This window comes from Staurois parvus, unplaced genomic scaffold (assembly GCF_062004578.1).
Source record: "Staurois parvus isolate SC_StPar_1 unplaced genomic scaffold, SC_StPar_1.0 ptg000578l, whole genome shotgun sequence".
Classification (NCBI taxonomy): Eukaryota; Metazoa; Chordata; class Amphibia; order Anura; family Ranidae; genus Staurois; species Staurois parvus.
The window spans coordinates 6,919,341-6,938,387 of record NW_028318374.1 but is presented as its reverse complement, the minus strand read 5'-3'; the positions used below and the strand labels follow the sequence as shown (position 1 = coordinate 6,938,387).

At 40.6% G+C, this 19,047-nt stretch overlaps 1 protein-coding gene across 5 annotated transcripts in view; it reads right to left on the bottom strand.

The window, feature by feature from the left end:
• Positions 1–19,047, bottom strand: part of NEXN (nexilin F-actin binding protein) — a 77,920-nt gene that overhangs the window by 16,627 nt on the left and 42,246 nt on the right. For 2 of the 5 annotated variants that reach the window (XM_089692194.1, XM_089692193.1), the window contains exons 3-10: positions 17,960–18,151; positions 13,100–13,178; positions 8,340–8,488; positions 7,417–7,458; positions 6,420–6,617; positions 5,937–6,116; positions 5,284–5,469; positions 3,333–3,533 (exon numbers count right to left, since the gene is read on the bottom strand). In XM_089692194.1, the coding sequence (XP_089548320.1) occupies positions 3,333–3,533; positions 5,284–5,469; positions 5,937–6,116; positions 6,420–6,617; positions 7,417–7,458; positions 8,340–8,488; positions 13,100–13,178; positions 17,960–18,151 (1,227 nt within the window). The remainder of the gene's footprint in view (positions 1–3,332; positions 3,534–5,283; positions 5,470–5,936; positions 6,117–6,419; positions 6,618–7,416; positions 7,459–8,339; positions 8,489–13,099; positions 13,179–17,959; positions 18,152–19,047) is intronic. The other 3 variants (XM_089692196.1, XM_089692195.1, XM_089692197.1) reach the window with 3 other exon arrangements.

Genomic DNA, 19,047 nt, shown 5'->3' with positions numbered 1-19,047 from the left:
TAACATGTTACACCCTAAATATCGGTGCAATATGTTACGAAATGTGAACCCTCATGAAGGGTCGCAGGTAGCCCCAAAAATGCTAGTTTGCCATTCCTAGTAAACATTATCTCTGGGCAACCACTTGCCCTCCTGAGGATTTACCCCCCCCCCCTTCCTGACCAGGTCATTTTTTGCATTACGGCGCTGCATTACTTTAACTGACAATTGAGCGGTCATGCAACGCTACACCCAAATTAAATTTATGTCCTTTTTTCCCATGAATTGAGCTTTCATTTTGTGGTATTTTAACGCCTGTGCGGTTTTTATTTTTGCATTATAAAAAAAAGAGCAACAATTTTGAGAAAAAAACTATTTTTGACTGTTTTCTTTTAAACATGTCCAGTAAAAAATTTAAAAAATCTAATTTCGTCATAAATTTAGGCCAGAATTTATTCTGCTACATGTCTTTGCTAAAAAAAAAACCAATACGTGTAAATTAATTATGTGAAAGTTTACAAATGGTATATTTATACTGGGATTTTTTTTTTATTTCTGCTAGTAATGGCGGCGGTCAGCGACTAATATCGGGACTGCGATGGGCATTCTGACACTGGGGGAACTGACTTGGTGTCGCTGACATCCCCAGTGACACCAACACAGTGATCAGTGCACAGTCATGCAAAGCAGTGTGCAGGAGCTGACAGGGGAGAGAACTGTTTTGTTTACAAACAGTTCTCCCCCGTCGGAGATGCTCGGCAATCATCAGGCGCCGGCGAGTAATCACTGGCCGGGACCCGGTGATTGACAGCCGCAGCCGTGAATGGCGGCACGGGTAGGGCACGCGCGCCCCCTACCTGGAAATGCGAAATCATGTACAGTTGCAAGAAAAAGTATGTGAACCCCTTGGGATTACGTGGAGTTTTGCATGAATTGGGCATAAAATGTGCTCTGAACGTCATCTAAGTCACAACAATAGAAGAACACAGTCTGCTGAACATAATACTACACAAACATTAGATGTTGCCATGGTTTAATTGCACATAACATGTAAACATTCACAGTGCAGGGAGGAAAAAGTATGTGAGGCCCTAGCTTAATGACTTCTCCCAGAGCTGATTGGAGCCAGGAGTGAGCCAACCTTGACTCCAATCAGTGTGATGATATTGGATGTGTTGCTGACAGCTGTCCTGCCCTTAAAAAACACACACCTGTTTTGGGTTTACTGGTTTCAAGAAGCACTGTCTGATGTGAACCATGCCTCACAGAAAAGAGCTCTCAGAAGACCTACGATCAAGAATTGTTGACTTGCATGAAGCTGGAAAGGGTTACAAAAGTATCTCCAAAAGCCTTGATGTTCATGTGTCCACGGTAAGACAGACTGTCTACAAATGTAGAAAGTTTAGCACTGTTGCTACTCTCCCTAGGTGTGGTCATCCTTTAAAAATGACTGCAAGAGCACAGCGCAGAATGCTGCATGAGGTAAAGAAGAATCCCAGAGTGTCAGCTAAAGACCTACAGAAATCTCTGGCACATGCTAACATTTTTGTTGACACATCTACAATAAGGAAAACATTAAACAAGAATGGAGTACATGGGAGGACACCACGGAGGAAGCCATTGCTGTCCAAAAAGAATATTGCAGCACGTTTGAAGTTTGCAAAAGAGCACCTGGATGTTCCACAGCACTACTGGCAAAATATACTGTGGACAGATGAAACCAAGATTGAGTTGTTTGGGAAGAACACACAACACTATGTGTGTAGAAAAAAAGGCACAGCACACCAACATCAAAACCTCATCCCCACTGTAAAACATGGCGGAGGGAGCATCATGGTTTGGGGCTGCTTTGCTGCCTCAGGGCCTGGACGGATTGTTGTCATTGATGGGAAAATTAATTTCAGAGTTCATCAAGACATTTTGCAGGAAAACGTACGACCATCTGTCCGCCAACTGAAGCTCCGCAGAGGATGGGTGATGCAACAGGACAATGACCCAAAGCATACAAGTAATTCAACAAAACAATGGCTGCAACAGTACAGAATATGCCTTCTGGAGTGGCCCAGTCAGAGTCCTGACCTCAACCCGATTGAAATGCTGTGGCATGACCTTAAGAGAGCGATTCACACCAGACATCCCAAGAATATTGCTACACTGAAACAGTTTTGTGAAGAGGAGTGGTCCAAAATTACTCCAGATCGTTGTGCAGGTCTGATCTGCAACTACAGGAAACGTTTTGTTGAGGTTATTGCTGCCAAAGGAGGGTCAACCAGTTATTAAGTCCAAAGGTTCACATACATTTTCCTCCCTGCACTGTGAATGTTTACATGTTATGTGCAATTAAACCATGGCAACATCTAATGTTTGTGTAGTATTATGTTCAGCAGACTGTGTTCTTCTATTGTTGTGACTTAGATGACGTTCAGAGCACATTTTATGCCCAATTCATGCAAAACTCCACGTAATCCCAAGGGGTTCACATACTTTTTCTTGCAACTGTATATATACGTAATTTTGCGCACCCTGTAGCAGTACTTCTGCTATAGGGCGGATAGGAAGCAGTTAAACAACTTTCAAGACTGTTTTGTGTATGACTTTGTCAAATGGTTTGCTATGTTACAGGGAACTAGAAGTGGTAATTGTGCCTTAGCAGTACCCTGAAAAATGTATGTTTTATCTTGACTCTATCATGAAAGTTAACAGTGCACTTCGTATTGTGCCTGCAATCTAATAACTGTATAGCTGCAGTGAAATACTAAAGCACTGCTACTTTGGTCTGCTGGTTTTCAGTGATTTGAAGATGTGCTGCTTCCCATTCTCCCTGCTGGAGGATTTGAAATGAGAAAGCAAAGCCTTGCCTATACCATGATCGCCACCTTCAAACAGGGACACAATGGGGTTTATTTACTAAAGCTGGAGAGTCCAAAATCAGACTCCCTTCTGCATAGAAACCAATCAGCTTCCAGGTTTCATTGCCAAAGCTTCATTGAACAAGCTGAGGTTAGAAGCTGATTGGTTTCTATGCAGAAGGGAGTCTGATTTTGGACTCTCCAGCTTTAGTAAATAAACCCCAATGCAGCAAATGACTTGGTAGTCAGTAATAGGGAAAGTGCAGCTGCAGGAAGACCACAGTCAATACTGGAGACTAGCCCTTTGCCCTTTGTCTGACTTTTTTTTTCAGTACAGCTCCAAAAGTTTGTTACCTGTTAAGATTTTTTTAAAAAGTGTAAAAAAATAGTTTTATAATTTTATGGACAATTCTATAACAGTTTAGGTACGCACATCCCCCAGTCTCTAAGCCTGTTTTAGAATTTTGGTCATGCAGTATTCTGGCAAATTAGTTGAAGACGTACCATATTTTTCCTTGCCTCCGCAAACTGCTTCCTCTCCTCTTCCAGTCTCTTCCGGGATTCCTCCTCTGCTCTCCTATGCTCCTCTTCTCTTCTTTGCTTTTCCAGTTCTTCAAAACTTAATTTCAGTTTTCCAGGTTGGCTGTGCTCCTTTGTAACTTCCAGTCTGAAATTTTCATCCTCCTCCTCCTCCTCATTGGAAGCCTGTAAATGCAACATGTTTACTTGCCTAAACATTTTTCAAACTTTTAGCTTGCCAACTCAAATGTGAGAAACTTCCTGCCAATATCAAAATATTGACATTAAGCTTACTTAGAGCTGAACCAAAGGCAAAAAAAATCAATGCAAGTTATATTTTAATTTAAAAAAATAATAAAGCGGAACTCCAGGTTTGCCTCCCCTCGGTTGTTTTATTTTTTAAAAAACCTTATACATAACTTTTTTTCCCGCAGTCATCAGGCCAGTCTGATGATGTCACAGGTCTTTCCTCTTATTCTATAGAGGGGGCAGTCCATCCATCTGGACTGAGAAGTGCTCAGTTTGATGACAGCCTGGGCTCACAGGAAGTAGGCTGATAACCTGAGAGACTGAGGACTTCTAGTGGCGAAGTACTGCAGGGCAGAGCAGAAGTTTCAAGGTGAGCTTTAAAGCAAATGCTTTTTCTATTTTAACAGACGCAGGGCAGCAAAGTAATAAAAACTAGAGTTCTGCCTTAAAATAAAACTAGGAAAAGCTTTTTTTTATTTTGGATACAGTAAGGGAGGGGTATAGCCCATATCAGTTTATTTTTTGCCATCTGTGTCCCATTGGAGAGGTTTACCTTCACTTCCTGTCCTATAGCCAAAATGGAAGTGAGAGGAAATCACTACAAATAAGAAAATTCCTTGGGTACCCCCAAATTACCAGAACCGGTGTCCCAATTGGAAAATTTCCCCTCTATTAGTTTTTTGGGGAAAACCCAAAAGTTGGAGTTTTTCGTTTACTTTTCACCATTATAATGTTAAACAGGAAAAATAGAGAGGGTGAATCTCCCTAGCGGGGGCACAGACGACGGTGAAAACTGTATAGGTGTTCTAGTCCATCTCTACTCTATCTGAAACAAAAAAAGCTTTGTCTTTAGTTAAATTTTAGGTGTAAGTTTGAAAAGAAATTGGTGTAAATACTTAATTTTTATCTTGGTATCTGTATAGCAGAGCTCAGAAAGAGAGAGCAGCAGCATAAGCAGTCAGTTGTGCTAACAAGGAACATGCTAATAGGAAGGGAGGAGGGTTGTGTTCATCTTTTGAATGAATGCAGAGAATGAGAAATACAAACCATTCAGCAGCTTTGATATATGTCATTTTATCTGTATATGTATCTTTTTGCGTTCAGTTCAGCTTTAATAAAATGCAGCAAGATATTAAAATTTGTTTTAACCCCAGGCAGCCAAAAAAATCAATATTTAAAAAAATGTCTATAGTTTAGAAAAGGAAAGCAAGTTAAAGTGCATAAGTAATTTGCAAGCTGGCATTATTTGATGTATCAAGCCATCTACAAAGTGCAAGTACCAGAAAGCGCTTCAAATTAATGATGCACTGAAATACTGTAGCAAAATGATTGACAAATAACTGTTGAAGCAGCCATTTTATATACTCATAAAAGAAAAAGAAAAAATGCGGCAATATTCTGCAGTTAAATATATCAGAATTCTGTCATTTTTAATAATTTGACTAAATATGGTTTGTTCAAATGAAAGCATGTAAAAACTTCTAGTTAACGCCAAGCTCCTTACCTCAAGCTCATCTGCTATACATATTTCGTATCATACGACTACTAAAAACAATGATAAAAAAAGATGCACTCACTTTGTAAAATATTGGAGAACTGAAAAAAATTAGCTATTGATTATTTCTGTCACAATGATCAGCTGCCTTTCCCCATCATAGTTCAAACTGAAAATATTTTTCTACTCTACCATGCTTTTCCTTGCTTCCGCAAATGCTCTCTTTTCTTCTGCTATCCTCCTTCTCGCCTCCTCCTCTGCTCTTATCCTCTCCTCCTCCTTTCTTTGTTTCTCTAATTCCTCAAAACTCAACTTCAGTTTTCCTGGACGGAAGTCGTCTTTGTGTGTGTTGTCTTGTTCTTCATCGTCATCACTGACCTTTTGGAAAACAGATGCTAGAAAGTTATGTTGTCTTCATTTTGTAGCAAAAAATATTTCTTGTTGAGCTTCACAGCAACATCTCAGATTCTTACATGGAAACTTGAAGGACCAAAGGAAATCCAAATGACTACAAAGCTAAACACTATGGATAATTACCCTTTTATCTTTCTGTGTGAGAGAAGAAAAAATTAACAAACGTGTTTATTATCAAGGCTATTTGTGAATCTTACTATACTCCTTGAAACAGACCCCAAGCCATTATCATAAGGTAGAGGTAAAAGTGTCAAAATATGGAGCAATGTGGGCATTGTATTTCAGTGGACTAGCTCTAAGCTTTGAAGATGACACAGGTTGAAATCCTCTTCCCTTATATGCCCAGAACTTTATACCATAAAATGATTTGTTAACAAAATTCTTCTAATAAATAAAGTATCCGAAGACCAAAACCATGCCATTTTCTTTACCACATGTTGCCTTGCTTCTTCAAAGGCCCGCCTCTCCTCCTCTAACCGCAGACGAGCCTCTTCTTCTGTTAGCTTTTTCTGTTGTTCCTGCCTCTGCTTTTCTATCTCCTCAAAGGTTAATTTGAGTTTACCAGGTGTTATTTGTTCTTTGCTCTTCTTGTCTTGGGTTTCTGTATCATCCTTAGAAAATAAGATGTGCTTTATTAAGTTGGGAAATTTTTTTGGAGTATTGATCGCTAACAAAAGTATCAGGAGCAACCACAAATACCATATAACCATGGTTATGTTTATTATCCATCAATGAAAACAACCTAAACACATGAGACATTTCTCTTCTTGGTACTTTGCTTTGGAATTACTGCCTGCAACACGTGGCTATGTAGATATGACCCCTATGTAGATGTGACCCTCTCAATTTAAACCCAATTTTATGGTCTATCAATTGACAAAAGCTAGAACACTGCCAATATAGCTAACCATTACCATGGCAGAGGAACGTCTCTTAGCTTCTCTGAATGACCTCCTATGTTCATCATATCTTCTCTTTTTTTCTTCTTCACGTCTGTTCTTTTCTTCCTCTTCTCTCTCTTTTTCCAAATCTTCAAAATTAATATTTATTTTTCCAGGAGATCTAACTGCCTTTACAGGCGTGACCGCAACTTCATCTTCTTCAGTTCCTTCCTGTTTGAAATAAACATTCTTCTTGGTTAGTGGATTTGTTTTAAGACCACTGTTTTTGCTAAGAGGAAATCTCTAAGTTGACAAATTCAACTCTGAAAACAAAAGAATGTAAGTTTAGATGATACAGGAAGAGTTATTATGGAGCAAGATGACCTCCTTGTCAGAGCATCTTCATCAAGGAACCAAGTTCAGTAAACGACTGGTATAAATCTTGAAGATCTGTGATTTGACCAGTTTTCATCACTTCTTTAAGTAGACTAATTTGGTACTGAAAAAATATGAGAAACTTTCGTACTTATTTTATCTTGTATAATTAACACTCAATACGAAGGCAGAAAAAAACAATATTTCCTGCAGCTATACCTTTTGTAATGCCTGTAGTCCATGCACCACAGAGGTAGCTAATTTGTGGATTGTGCAGTTATTTAGAAGAATCTACATTTTAAAATTAGGAGCAAGTGACATCATTTTAATGTTGTTATTTGGATCTACTATGTCACATTAACACAGTTCTTTGAAATTAAATTGTAGACATGGTCTTAGATTGTAAACTGTAACAAGCAGGGCCTTCTGATTTTTCCTGTATTGAATTGTATTGTAAATTGTACTGCCTGCTGTGTAAACTGTTGGCACTATATAAATACTGTATAATAATAATATAGGTCACCAGTACATTATTATGTGAGTTTAAAAAAACACGCTATTTCCTTATCCAGTAAGTGTTAGTGAAGAGAGTGGAAAAATAGGAAGAGTAACAAAGGAAGAAAGGATTTTTTTAATTGAATAAATATCTTTTTACCTCCATGTCCGAGTCACTTTCCGTACAGTTAATGTCCTCAATCTATTAAATGAGAATTTTAAAGTGTCAAACCCTGCTGCTTATCTCCTAAAAAAATAAGAAAAATATTTTTTTTTCTTCCTCAAAAATAATCTCTTCTGAACAGCTCAAGATCTCAGGTGCACTGGAAAAAAATATAATTCGGTCATTTAAAATCCCCAAAATTCAAAATAACTCCTGAAATTAAAGATTACAGATCTGTATAGCTATTCAAAAATAAAACTACAAACGGCCAACGTTCTACGATTGTTTTTGGTTTTTTTATCCTTTTATCATAAAATGTCTGAGACACTTCAGTAAGGGTCACTTTAGCATGTATACATGTGTACAAATAAATCAAAGGAAATCAAGTTAAAGGGTAGCCATTATTTGTTTTCATAGGGCATTTTCTCTGCAAGAAAAACAGATTGTTGTATTTTTATTGATGCTTTTCTGCACATGTTCTGGTAGTGAAAGCTTGGAGAAAGAACATCTGTGATGGAGGCCACTTGGCATAAAAAAAAAAAAAAAAAACACTTTTCCAATGATTAACAAGCATACTTGTACATTGTTGACATTGTGACATTGAGCTTTCTTGCCTCTTTTCCCCACTTTGAACAGTGTTAAACATGCATTGTTGCAAGCTGCAAAACAAGCTTAAAACTACTAAATGTCAGCTGTAGACTTAATTTGTAAACAATTAGATAGACGATTAGTTCTAGCTAAGCCTTTATGTAAGAATTTCCAGCATCTACATTGCAGCAAGTAATCCATGAATTCGGTGTACAGTAGGCATAGTACAGACAAACTAGGACAAAAGGCATAGTAATACATTCTGCATGTTTGTACCCAGGAACTGCTGTCAGCACTTTGAACAAGTGCATGTTTGAGTATTGGAGCCATACCTGTTCGGCTCTCTTGGCCAGTTCACGCTGAATCTTTCTTTTCTCCTTTAGGTCTTGTTCAAGCCTCCTTTTTCTCTCCTCCTCCATTCTTTTCCTTTCCTCATCTTGTCTTTGTTTCTCCATCTCTGCAAATTTCCCTTTAACTGTACCTGAACAGAAATAGCTGATTGGGTTAGGAGTCTCAAACTGTTGCAAGCTTTGGTTTCCATCCAACAGTTGTTTTTCAGGAAGAAAAGAATATTCAAGGGACTGTCGAAGGAGGCAAAACCATACCACTATGACATAGCATACCACTATGTCCATCCAAATCTTTTTTTTTTTTGGAAAATAGGCAAAAGGCTAGAACCCCACCAACTTTTATTCCTATTTGCATCCATGTTGGAGATTTTCCCTCACAAGAACAGTAGGTCAGGTACAATCTTTCTAACAGAGTCCCAGATAGCAGCAAAAACCCACAAGAGTTCCTAACTTTCCCTACTCTATTTTTAAATAGATAAATACATTTTGTCTGAGCATATGCTTTAAACAGAAGATAACAGGTAAGAAGATCTCTAGGGGCCAGAGCTGCTATGGCTCAATGAACATGTTGAAGCTGCTGCTTCTGTATTCTTTCCCATGAGCCTTTTATTAAAGTTAACCTTTCATGAATGGAATATGTAGACTTGAACCGATGACTTATTTATGAACGTGCTAGCTGTCTGCCTGCCATGTTGATCCTGTTGCCTCAGTGGTTTTAAACTGGCAGACTCTCTACATGTCTACATAGAGTGAAGTAAGAATTGTTCATCAAACTTATTCCTGGTCAAAGATTCAGTATAACAGTTGGGTGACTAGCATTTTCAGCAGAAGAGTCTGGAAATAAAATCTCATATATTTTTGTAATGATACTTCCCTTTAAAAAAATGTGATAACAGAATATACTTTCCAAGCCAAAACATACAGTATATTGCCAAGAGTATTGGTCGGCCTGCCTTTACACGCACATAAACTTTCATGTCATCCCAGATTACAGTCAGTGAGCCAAAGAGAAGAGAGCGGGGGCCGGGTCGGGCCGCAGTTCCACATGTGAATGGACACTTAATAAATGCTGCACAACAGCTGGAGAAAACTGCACCTATGTATGCCTGGGAAAATGAACGGGGAAAATGAACGCAATTGCAAATAAAGTTGAATATCTTGTTCAGAAGTTCACTCTATCTCACTGTCTGGGAAACAGCAGTTAAACTTCATACCAGGTGGTCCTTAATGCCACATAAACTCCATGCTATATTCCCAAACTCCCATGATACCTCTTAATGGCTACCAGGACAAAAGAACCTTTAAATATACACTATATAGCCAAAAGTATTGGGACAAATGCCTTTACATGCACATGAACATTAATGGCATCCAGTCTTAGTCCGTAGGGTTCAATAATGAGTTGGCCCACCCTTTGCAGCTATAACAGCTTTAACTCTTCTGGGAAGGCCATCCACAAGGTTTAGGAGGGTGTCTATGGGAAGGTTTGACCATTCTTCCAGAAGCACATTTGTGAGGTCAGTCATTGATGTGGACGAGAAGGCCTGGCTCGCAGTCTCCGCTCTAATTCATCCCAAAGGTGTTCTATCTGGCTGAGGTCAAGACTCTGTGCAGGCCAGTCAAGTTCCTCCACCCCAAACTCACTCTTTCATATCTTTATGGACCTTGCTTTGTGCACTGGTGAGCAGTCTTGTTGGAACAGGAAGCGGTCATCCCCAAACTGTTCCCACAAAGTTGGGAGCATTAAATTGTCCAAAATGTCTTGGTATGCTGACGCCTTAAGGATTCCCTTCACTGGAACTAAGGAGCCAAGCCCAACCCGTGAAAAACAACCCCACATCATAATCCCCCCTCCACCAAACTTTATACTTGGCACAACGCAGTCATGCAAGTACCGTTCTGGCAACCGCCAAACCCAGACACGTCCATCAGATTGCCAGAGAACTGTGATCTGTCCCTCCAGAGAACATGTCTCCACTGCTCTAGAGTCCAGTGGCAGTGTGCTTTACACCACTGCATCCAACACTTTGCATGGCACTTGGTGATGTAAGGCTTGGATGAAGCTGCTCGGCCATAGAAACCCATTCTATGAAGCTCTCTACGCACTGTTGTGCTAATCTGAAGGACACACAAAGTTGGGAAGTCTTTAGCTATTGACTCTGCAGACAGTTAGCACTTTGTGCTTAAGCATGCGTTGACCCACGCTCTGTCATTTTACGTGGCCTACCACTTCATGGCTGAGTTGCTGTTGTTCCCAGTTGCTTCCACTTTGTTATAATACCACTAACAGTTCAACTTGGAATATTTAGTAATAGGAAAATGTCACGGATGGACTTATTGCACAGGTAGCAACCTATCACGGTACCACGCTTGGAGTCACTGAGCTCCTGAAAGCGACCCATTCTTTCACAAATGTTTGTAGAAGCAGTCTGCATGCCTAGGTGCTTAAGTTTATACACCTGTGGCCATGGAGGGGCCTGGAACCTGAATACAATGATTTGGAGGGCGGGCCCAATACGTTTGGCAATATAGTGTATTTTCCATACTACCCCATTGATAGTGTATTAAAGCAGTAGTAAACTCCACTCTTGTATCTGCAGGTAACCCTATAATAAGGCTTACCTATAGATACAGTGAATATCTCCTGAATGCGCATTGTTTAGGAGAAATTCCAATGTGTACCAGCCGGTGGTGTCACCGGCTTGCCGTCAATTGAGAGAGCTATGCCGTGGGCCATGACTCCTGAGTGGAATGACATAATCACAGCTCAGCTATTAAAATGACCAGGGATTTGCAAAGAAGATCGGGTGAAGATGGAAGCCCAAAGTGACAGTGCACCACTGGAGGGATCTGTTTTAAGGTAAGTCTGTCATAATGTGCTGGTATGACATTATCCTGCATGGGGCCAATTTTGTTCTTTGTTTTTTTGGGGTTTTTTTGCAGTTCACTATTGCTTTAAAGCATTTTTAAAGGATAAGTTAACCTTCAGGAATATGTTACATGTTCCACTCATTTTTTGGGTGGAGCATGTAACCTGTTCCCACTCCTGCAGCTGCTCACTGATTCCATCTACCTGTGACAGCAGTACGGGGTGAAGTTCCCTGTCCCAGCTGTCACTTTTTGAAAAGAGTGCAGCTGTGAGAGGCTCCACTCTCATGGCCGCATCATTCATTAACAGACTTCTCAGAATGTGAAAACTACAAGGACCGACATCCTTTGCAGCCGTCGGCTTGTAGTTCTCAATGAACAACCATGCTTTGTTGAGCGCTGTGGTAGTTCATTGATTCTACCTGTCAGTGTGAAACTGCTTGCTTGTACGTTGTACGAGCAGACAGATACACTGACGGTCTGCAGGAGATCTGCATGACACCAGTGATCTGCTGATACAATGCTTTCCAGGCGCCTAAAAATACAAGAAAAAAAAACAGTAAATGCTAATTTTTTTGCATGAACAAATGTACATTTTATTTTAAAGGTGAACGTATCCTTTAACCACCTCCTGCCCGCCATATAGTAATATGACTGACGCTAGGTGGTTCTCTCGTTCTGGGAGGACGTCATATGACGTCCTCCCATTCTCACCGCGCATGCGCATCTCAGGGGGCGCACGGTAATCGGCGGTGCGCTGTGTCCCTCGGACACAGCAGATCACCGATCATGGAGAGAGCTGAAGATGTCGGCTCAGTCATGTGATCAGCTGTGTCCAATCACAGCTGATCACATGTAAACAGGGAAATGCCAGTTATCGGCGTTTCTCTCCTCGAGCTGTCACTCTGACAGCTCGTGAGGAGAGGAGAGCCGGTAATCTGCTTTCTGCGGAGAGGACATGTACACTGATCATCAGGGCACTGTTGATCAGTGTGCCCTGATGATCAGTGTAGCCCCAGCAGTGCCACCTGTCAGTGTCCATCAGTGCCTTGTATCAGTGCTCATCAGTGCCACATATCAGTGCCTGCCAGTGCACATCAATGCCACATATCAGTGCCCATCTGAGCTGCCTTTCAGTGTCAACCATCAGTGCCAGTCAGTGCCACCTATCAATGCCAATCAGTGCCACCTAGCAGTGTGCATCAGTGCCACCTATCTGTGCCAGTCAGTACCGCCTAACAGTGCCAGTCAGTGCTGCCTATCAGTGCCGCCTATCAGTGCCATGTATCGGTGCTGCCTATCAGTGCCCATCAGTGATGCCTGTCAATGCCCATCAGTGCCACCTACCAGAGCCTCATCAGTGCAGCCTATCAGTGCCCATCACTGCAGCCTCATTAGCGCACATCAGTGAAGGAGAAAAATCACTTATTTACAAAATTTTATAACAAAAACTAAGGAAAAACTTTTTTTTTCAAAATTTTCAGTGGTTTTTGGTTTGTTTAAGAAAAAATAAAAAAACTCAGAGGTGATTAAATACCACCAAAATAAAGCTCTATCTGTCACAAAAAAAAATATCAAAATTTCATATGAGTACAGTGTTGCATGACCGTGCAATTGTCACTCAAAGTGCGACAGCGCTGAAAGCTGGGAATTGGCCTGGGCAGGAAGGGGGTATAAGTGCCCTGTAGGCTAGTGGTTAAGGATATGTTTTTTCATGCATCTATGTATCCACTATGCTTGTCATAAACATCGGTGTATTAGTTGTGTGTGACCACAAGGGGGCATTAGAATCACATCAGTTGAAACTTGAATTTGTAAGAGTAGTAGCAACAAAGAAAATACATTTTAATTTATGATTTATTTGTATCACTTACCTGTGAGTTTTGGAACATATCCCTTTTCTGCCTGTTTCGGTTTATCTTCTTCATCATCAGAAGCTAGAAGTTCTTTCATCTGGACCATTGGAAAAGACAACTTGCTTTACTGAGTGCAGAAATAAAATGTTACCTTGCAGATACAGGGGCTTATTTACTAAAGACAAATAGACTGTCCACTTGGCAGGTGGAATTTCCTCAGAGCTTAGTGAATGGGGTGAAGCTCTTTTGACTTACATCATCCAATCATGTTAAAGCAAAAATGTTTTGTTTTTATGTTCCTTGCAAGTGATTGGGTATTCTTTGCAAAGTAACATTTCACATTCACTAAGCTCTAGAGAAAATTTCCTTGCAAAGTTCAGCTTCCTTTTGCAAAGTGAACAGCCTATGTGCCATTAGTAAATGAACCCCACTGTATCTAAATTGTAATTTTTTGATGCTGAAAAATGTTTTGCAGAGGAGACTATGACACAAGAAAACAGTATATACAATAATGGTAATTGGTCCTTGATTTCCAGTGACAGTCCCTAAATTGGAATTTAGCTTTTAGAAATTTGTTTCCAATAATGAGTTTGTCTCCAAGACTGTCCTTGTATTGTAGAACTGAACAACAGTACCATTAAAATGTGCTAAATATTATACTGTTTAAAAAAGTAATAAAAACCATTGAAATAGAAAATGTGCTAAATATAATCTCTTAACTCTATTTGAGTATTCGTAAACTAATAGTTTAGTGAAAGACAGAAATTAAAATGCAAAAGTATGATGCAATGATAGATACAGGGGTTCCCTGCATAGGCTGACTGATATCCAAGTTTAGGTATTGAATAAATACCTGTAAAGGCAAGCAGGAAAAGATATTTTAGGGTGAACACATACTGGCAAATTTAACTGGGCACGGTTCACTCCTTTAGCCTGGTTCATTTGTGTAGTGTGAGTGCTCTGAACCATGGCTAGGAAGATTAACCATACCATGCCCAGGACTACTTGGAAGAGGTGGTCCCAGGAACAGTTTACACGTGGTCTGATATGGTTTGCAAACCATGCCAGAGCACAAAACTCTCCATAGATGACTGAGCACAGAAGTGGGAGTCACTGCCATCTGGTTGGCAGAGGTGTTGATGTAAGTATGCCCAGAAACACTTGCTTATAGTCCAATGTAAGTGCAGACCAATGGGGAGAGGGGACAATCAAATTCAGGCATGGTTCAATTCAACCTTGTCCAGTGTGAGTGCACCCATAGACACTTGGCATTGCAGCTTATAGTACACCCATCATGGGAAATAAATGGGGGCCTTCTTAAAATACCTCACTGTGTCTGTCAGGGGCAGACTGACAACTCATGGGCCCCTCAGGCAATAGGGGATCATGGGGCCCCTGTGTCCTCACCCATACCCAAAAAAGCCTATGAAAAAAGCCAATTAAAGGTACCAGGGGCATCTCATGGGGCTCCCTGCTGACCCTGAGCCCTCGGGCAGTGCCTGAGTGCTCGAATGGTCAGTCTGCCCCTGGTGTCTGTCTTCCCTGCTGCTGTCCATTGGTAGTGTCCTGTTCAAACCCAACCAATCAGCTGTTAAAAGTTGTGCTCTTGAGCTCCCTGAGGTTTTTGCTTGGCCACATCTCTTTTGCCATCTACAGAAACTTACTCCATCTTAATGGGTTTCAAACTCTTAGTGCACTAGTGTGACATAGTTTGTGCTGAAAACTAAAAGAATGCTATGAAGAAAGCCCAACAGCACTGACAGCTTCCAAGCTGCACTTCAAACCACTGATTGGAAGGTGCTACAAGCAAGACACTCATTGCTAATGAGCAACGTAGAAGAATGTCCATGCTTGCCAGCTGCGTGGAAAGTGCCCATGGGATTTTCACTCTTTATTGTATGTTTTACACTGATTGATGAAGATACTGTGTATTATCATTGGTGATAGTGATAGCCATAGTCTAGGTCAGCCTTTCTCAACTAGGGTTCATCCAACCTCTGCCTCTCAGTTGAGTAACCCCTGAAAACAATTATCTTGTTTGCTATCTGTAAAAGGGAATTCTTCCCAATAACCACTAATGCAAGGATCAGTCTTCCCACTGACCATCACACTAATGTACAGTAAGCTGTGGATACAGTGATTATTACCAGGGGTTCCTTGAGCCCGAAAAGATATATTAAGGGTTCCTCCACATTAACCATTTGACCTCTGAAAGGTTTTACCACCTTCATGAATAAACAAAAAAGACCTAAAATTTAGAAAAAAAAACCCAAAAACTATGTTCTCTACTTTCTGTTATAAATTTAGGCCAAAATGTATTCTAATACACGTCTTTGGTAAAAAAAAAACAAATCCCAATAAACATGTATTAATTACTTTGTTCAAAAGTTACAGCATTTACAAACTATGGTATATATACAGGTAAAACTGGAAAAATTAGAATATCGTGCAAAAGTTCATTTATTTCAGTAATGCAACTTAAAAGGTGAAATTAATATATGAGATAGACTCAGAATATTACATGCAATCAATAAAACAAGGATTGTACATAGAACAATATCGGACCTCTGAAAGTATAAGCATGCATACTTGGTTTGGGCCCCTTTTGCAGCAATTACTTCCTCAATGCAGCGTGGCATGGAAGCTATCAGCCTGTGGCACTGCTGAGGTGTTATGAAAGACCAGGATGCTTCAATTGCGGCCTTCAGCTCTTCTGTATTGTTCAGTCTCATGTCCCTCATCTTTCTCTTGGCAATGCCCCATAGATTCTCAATGGGGTTCAGGTCAGGCGAGTTTGCTGGCCAATCAAGCACAGTGATCCCACGGTCATTGAACCAGGTTTTGGTGCTTTTGGCAGTGTGGGCAGGTGCCAAGTCCTGCTGGAAAATGAAGTCAGCATCCCCATAAAGCTCGTCTGCGGAAGGAATCATGAAGTGCTCCAAAATCTCCTGGTCGAAGGCTGCGTTGTCCCTGGACTTAATGAAGCACAGCGGACCAACACCAGCAGATGACATGGCTCCCCAAATCAACACAGACTGTGGATACTTCACACTGGACTTCAAGCATCTTGCAGTGTGTGCCTCTCCATTCTTCCTCCATACTCTGGGTCCTTGGTTTCCAAATGAGATGCTCTCATCAGAAAAGAGGACTTTGGACCACTGAGCAACAGACCAGGTCTGTTTTTCTTTAGCGCAGATGAAACGCTTCTGATGTTGTTTGTTGTTCAGGAGCGGCTTGACAAGAGGAATACGACATTTGAAGCCCATGTCCAGGATCCATCTGTGTGTGGCAGCTCTTGATGCACTGACTCCAGCCTCAGTCCACTCCTTGTGAAAGTCCCCAACACTTTTGAATGGCCTTTTTCAGACAATCCTCTCCAGGCTGCGGTCATCCCTGCTGCTTGTGCACCTTTTTCTTCCACACTTTTCCCTTCCACATAACTTTCTATTAATGTGCTTTGATACAACACTTTGGGAACATCCAACTTCTTTTGCAATTACCTTTTGAGGCTTTCCCTCCTTATGGAGGGTGTCAATGGTGGTTTTCTGCACAACTGTCAGGTCTGCAGTCTTTCCCATGATTGTGATTCCTACTGAACCAGACTGAGAGACCATTTAAAGGCTCAGGAACCCTTTGCAGGTGTTATGGCTTAATTAGCTGATTAGAGTGGGACACTTTGAGCCGAGAATATTGCACCTTTTCACAATATTCTAATTTTTTGAGATTGGGGTTTTCATGAGCTGTAAGCCATAATCATCACAATTATGACAAATCACGGCTTGAACTATCTTGCTTTGCATGTAATGAGTCTATCTCATATATTAGTTTCACCTTTTAAGTTGCATTACTGAAATAAATTAACTTTTGCACAATATTCTAATTTTTTGAGTTTCACCTGTATTTGAAAATAGATCAATCCTGATGTACTAACGACCTCAATGAGGCCCTAAAATACCAAGAAAGTACAAACACTCCCCCAAATGATCCTTCTTTGGAAAGTAGACAGGGTGAGGTACTTTGTAGGAGAATTAAGAATGTAAGAAATTAAATACATTTTTTTCCCCTGGTGATCAGGGATACAGACTAGTGACAGTATGTAAAACATTTTTTTAATAATTTTTAATTCAATTTTTAAACTATTTATTTTCTTTAACTTTTTTTTTACATCCTGTCATCAGAGTAGTTTAGTGTCACCATAGTGACACTGTACTACTCTGCGAAGGCGATTGGGGATTTTGTTTTGTTTTTTTTGGGGTTTTTTTACACTCTGCTTATAACAGTGAAGTTCACTGTTATAAGCAATAGTTTTAGCTGTCATAAATGGGTTAACATTCATGACAGCTTAGTTATTGACATACTGTGATTGGCTACAACTTATCACATGGTAGAAGTAGCCAGGAAACCATTCATGACTGTTTGTTTACATTGTAATCGTGTGATTGCTATGACCAGTTATAATGATCTCATGATACCTAGTTACCAGTCATTGTAATCCGCTGTGTCCGCTTGGACGCAGCAGTCACAGGAGCGGAGTGCTGCACACCCCTAACCTAGAACAGGCTGGATGATGTACGTAATCCAGCCTTCCCAAACCACCCTGTCACAGTAAATGTACTGTGGCTGGGAGGCAACCTGTTAAAAAGGCAGAGAAAGGCTGGTCTAGGCAGCAAGAAGTTAGTGTAATTAAATATTATTTATTATTACAGGTACTATATGTTAATGTAACCCCCCTCCCAAAATAAAATGAACTTATTGGATTTCTGTCACCTGCATAAAAGCAGTTGAGCTGCACTCTTGTGCTTTGTCCTATGGCCAAATGAATGATATCTAATGCATCTAAATACACTAATGTAAGGGTGAATTATCTGGACAGAGAACCTCTTGCTTCCTTTTGTTCCAGATTCTCTCTCTGTTATATTGCTCTTTCCTCCGCTGTCTCTCATCTGTGGTTTTCCTTTGGCTCCTCTCCTCTCTGGCTTTCTGCATGGCTTCAAACTTGTTCATTACATCTCCCTTTTCAAGCCTGGGAACGTAGCATTTTTGGACAGGCTTAGCTGTAGAGAGCAGGATCTTGAAGATGAGAAAAACAGGAAAAGTCAGAAAAGCGTGACAGATTAGAAGACAGAAGATGGATAGTAGAAGTGAGTGTGTAGCAGGGCCTGTGCTTTTATACTACAACTCTGCTTAAGGTTGGGTTCCAACCTTCCCCTCAGTCTTACACAGTTGTACCGGCTCCTCTCCTGTACTGAAATTGTTTACTCTGATTGCACTGCACACTGTGAGCTTCTAACTGCACATTAGAAGCCCTAGCAAGTGAGACAGCCTACCTCATTTCCTGTTTGAGGTTGTTCAGCGTCATTTAGCGTTTTCCTCCAAGCTGAACTGGAACCTCCCCTTTCATTATCTGCATTTCAGTTCTTTCAATCATAGAGGCTCATTATTACATGTGGGAATTACCTGCGGCATGCTTGTGTTTCCAGGTAGTTATGCACAGCTTCACCCACTGGGCATTATCTGCCTGTTTTGCACAGAGACCCAGAAATTGCATCACTGGGTCTAGAATAAGGTATGTAAATAAAGCTGCTTTTAATTATTAATTTCCTTAACATATCGATAAAGGGGATGAGGGATGAATACAGAGTGTTCTCTAATTGGAGAGGTGGGGTGGTGACATCATGATTTCCACCTCATTCAATCAGAGAATACCTTTTATTTATTTAAACAAAATACGAGGTGTTTTGTGAATGGCGGCCTTGCCAAGCAATGTGCAGAGGGGATGTCACTTGGCACAGGACTCGGAAGATCATGGCAATTTCTGTAGTAGCATCAACTGCTTCAGTGATTGTCAGCTTCCCTATACCTGGAGTTCAGCTTTAATGTTTTTCTTTAAGCCCAGGACATATCAGCTGGATGATAAATTGAGATGCAGATGGAAAAAAACAACTCCATGAGAATGGAAAATATGC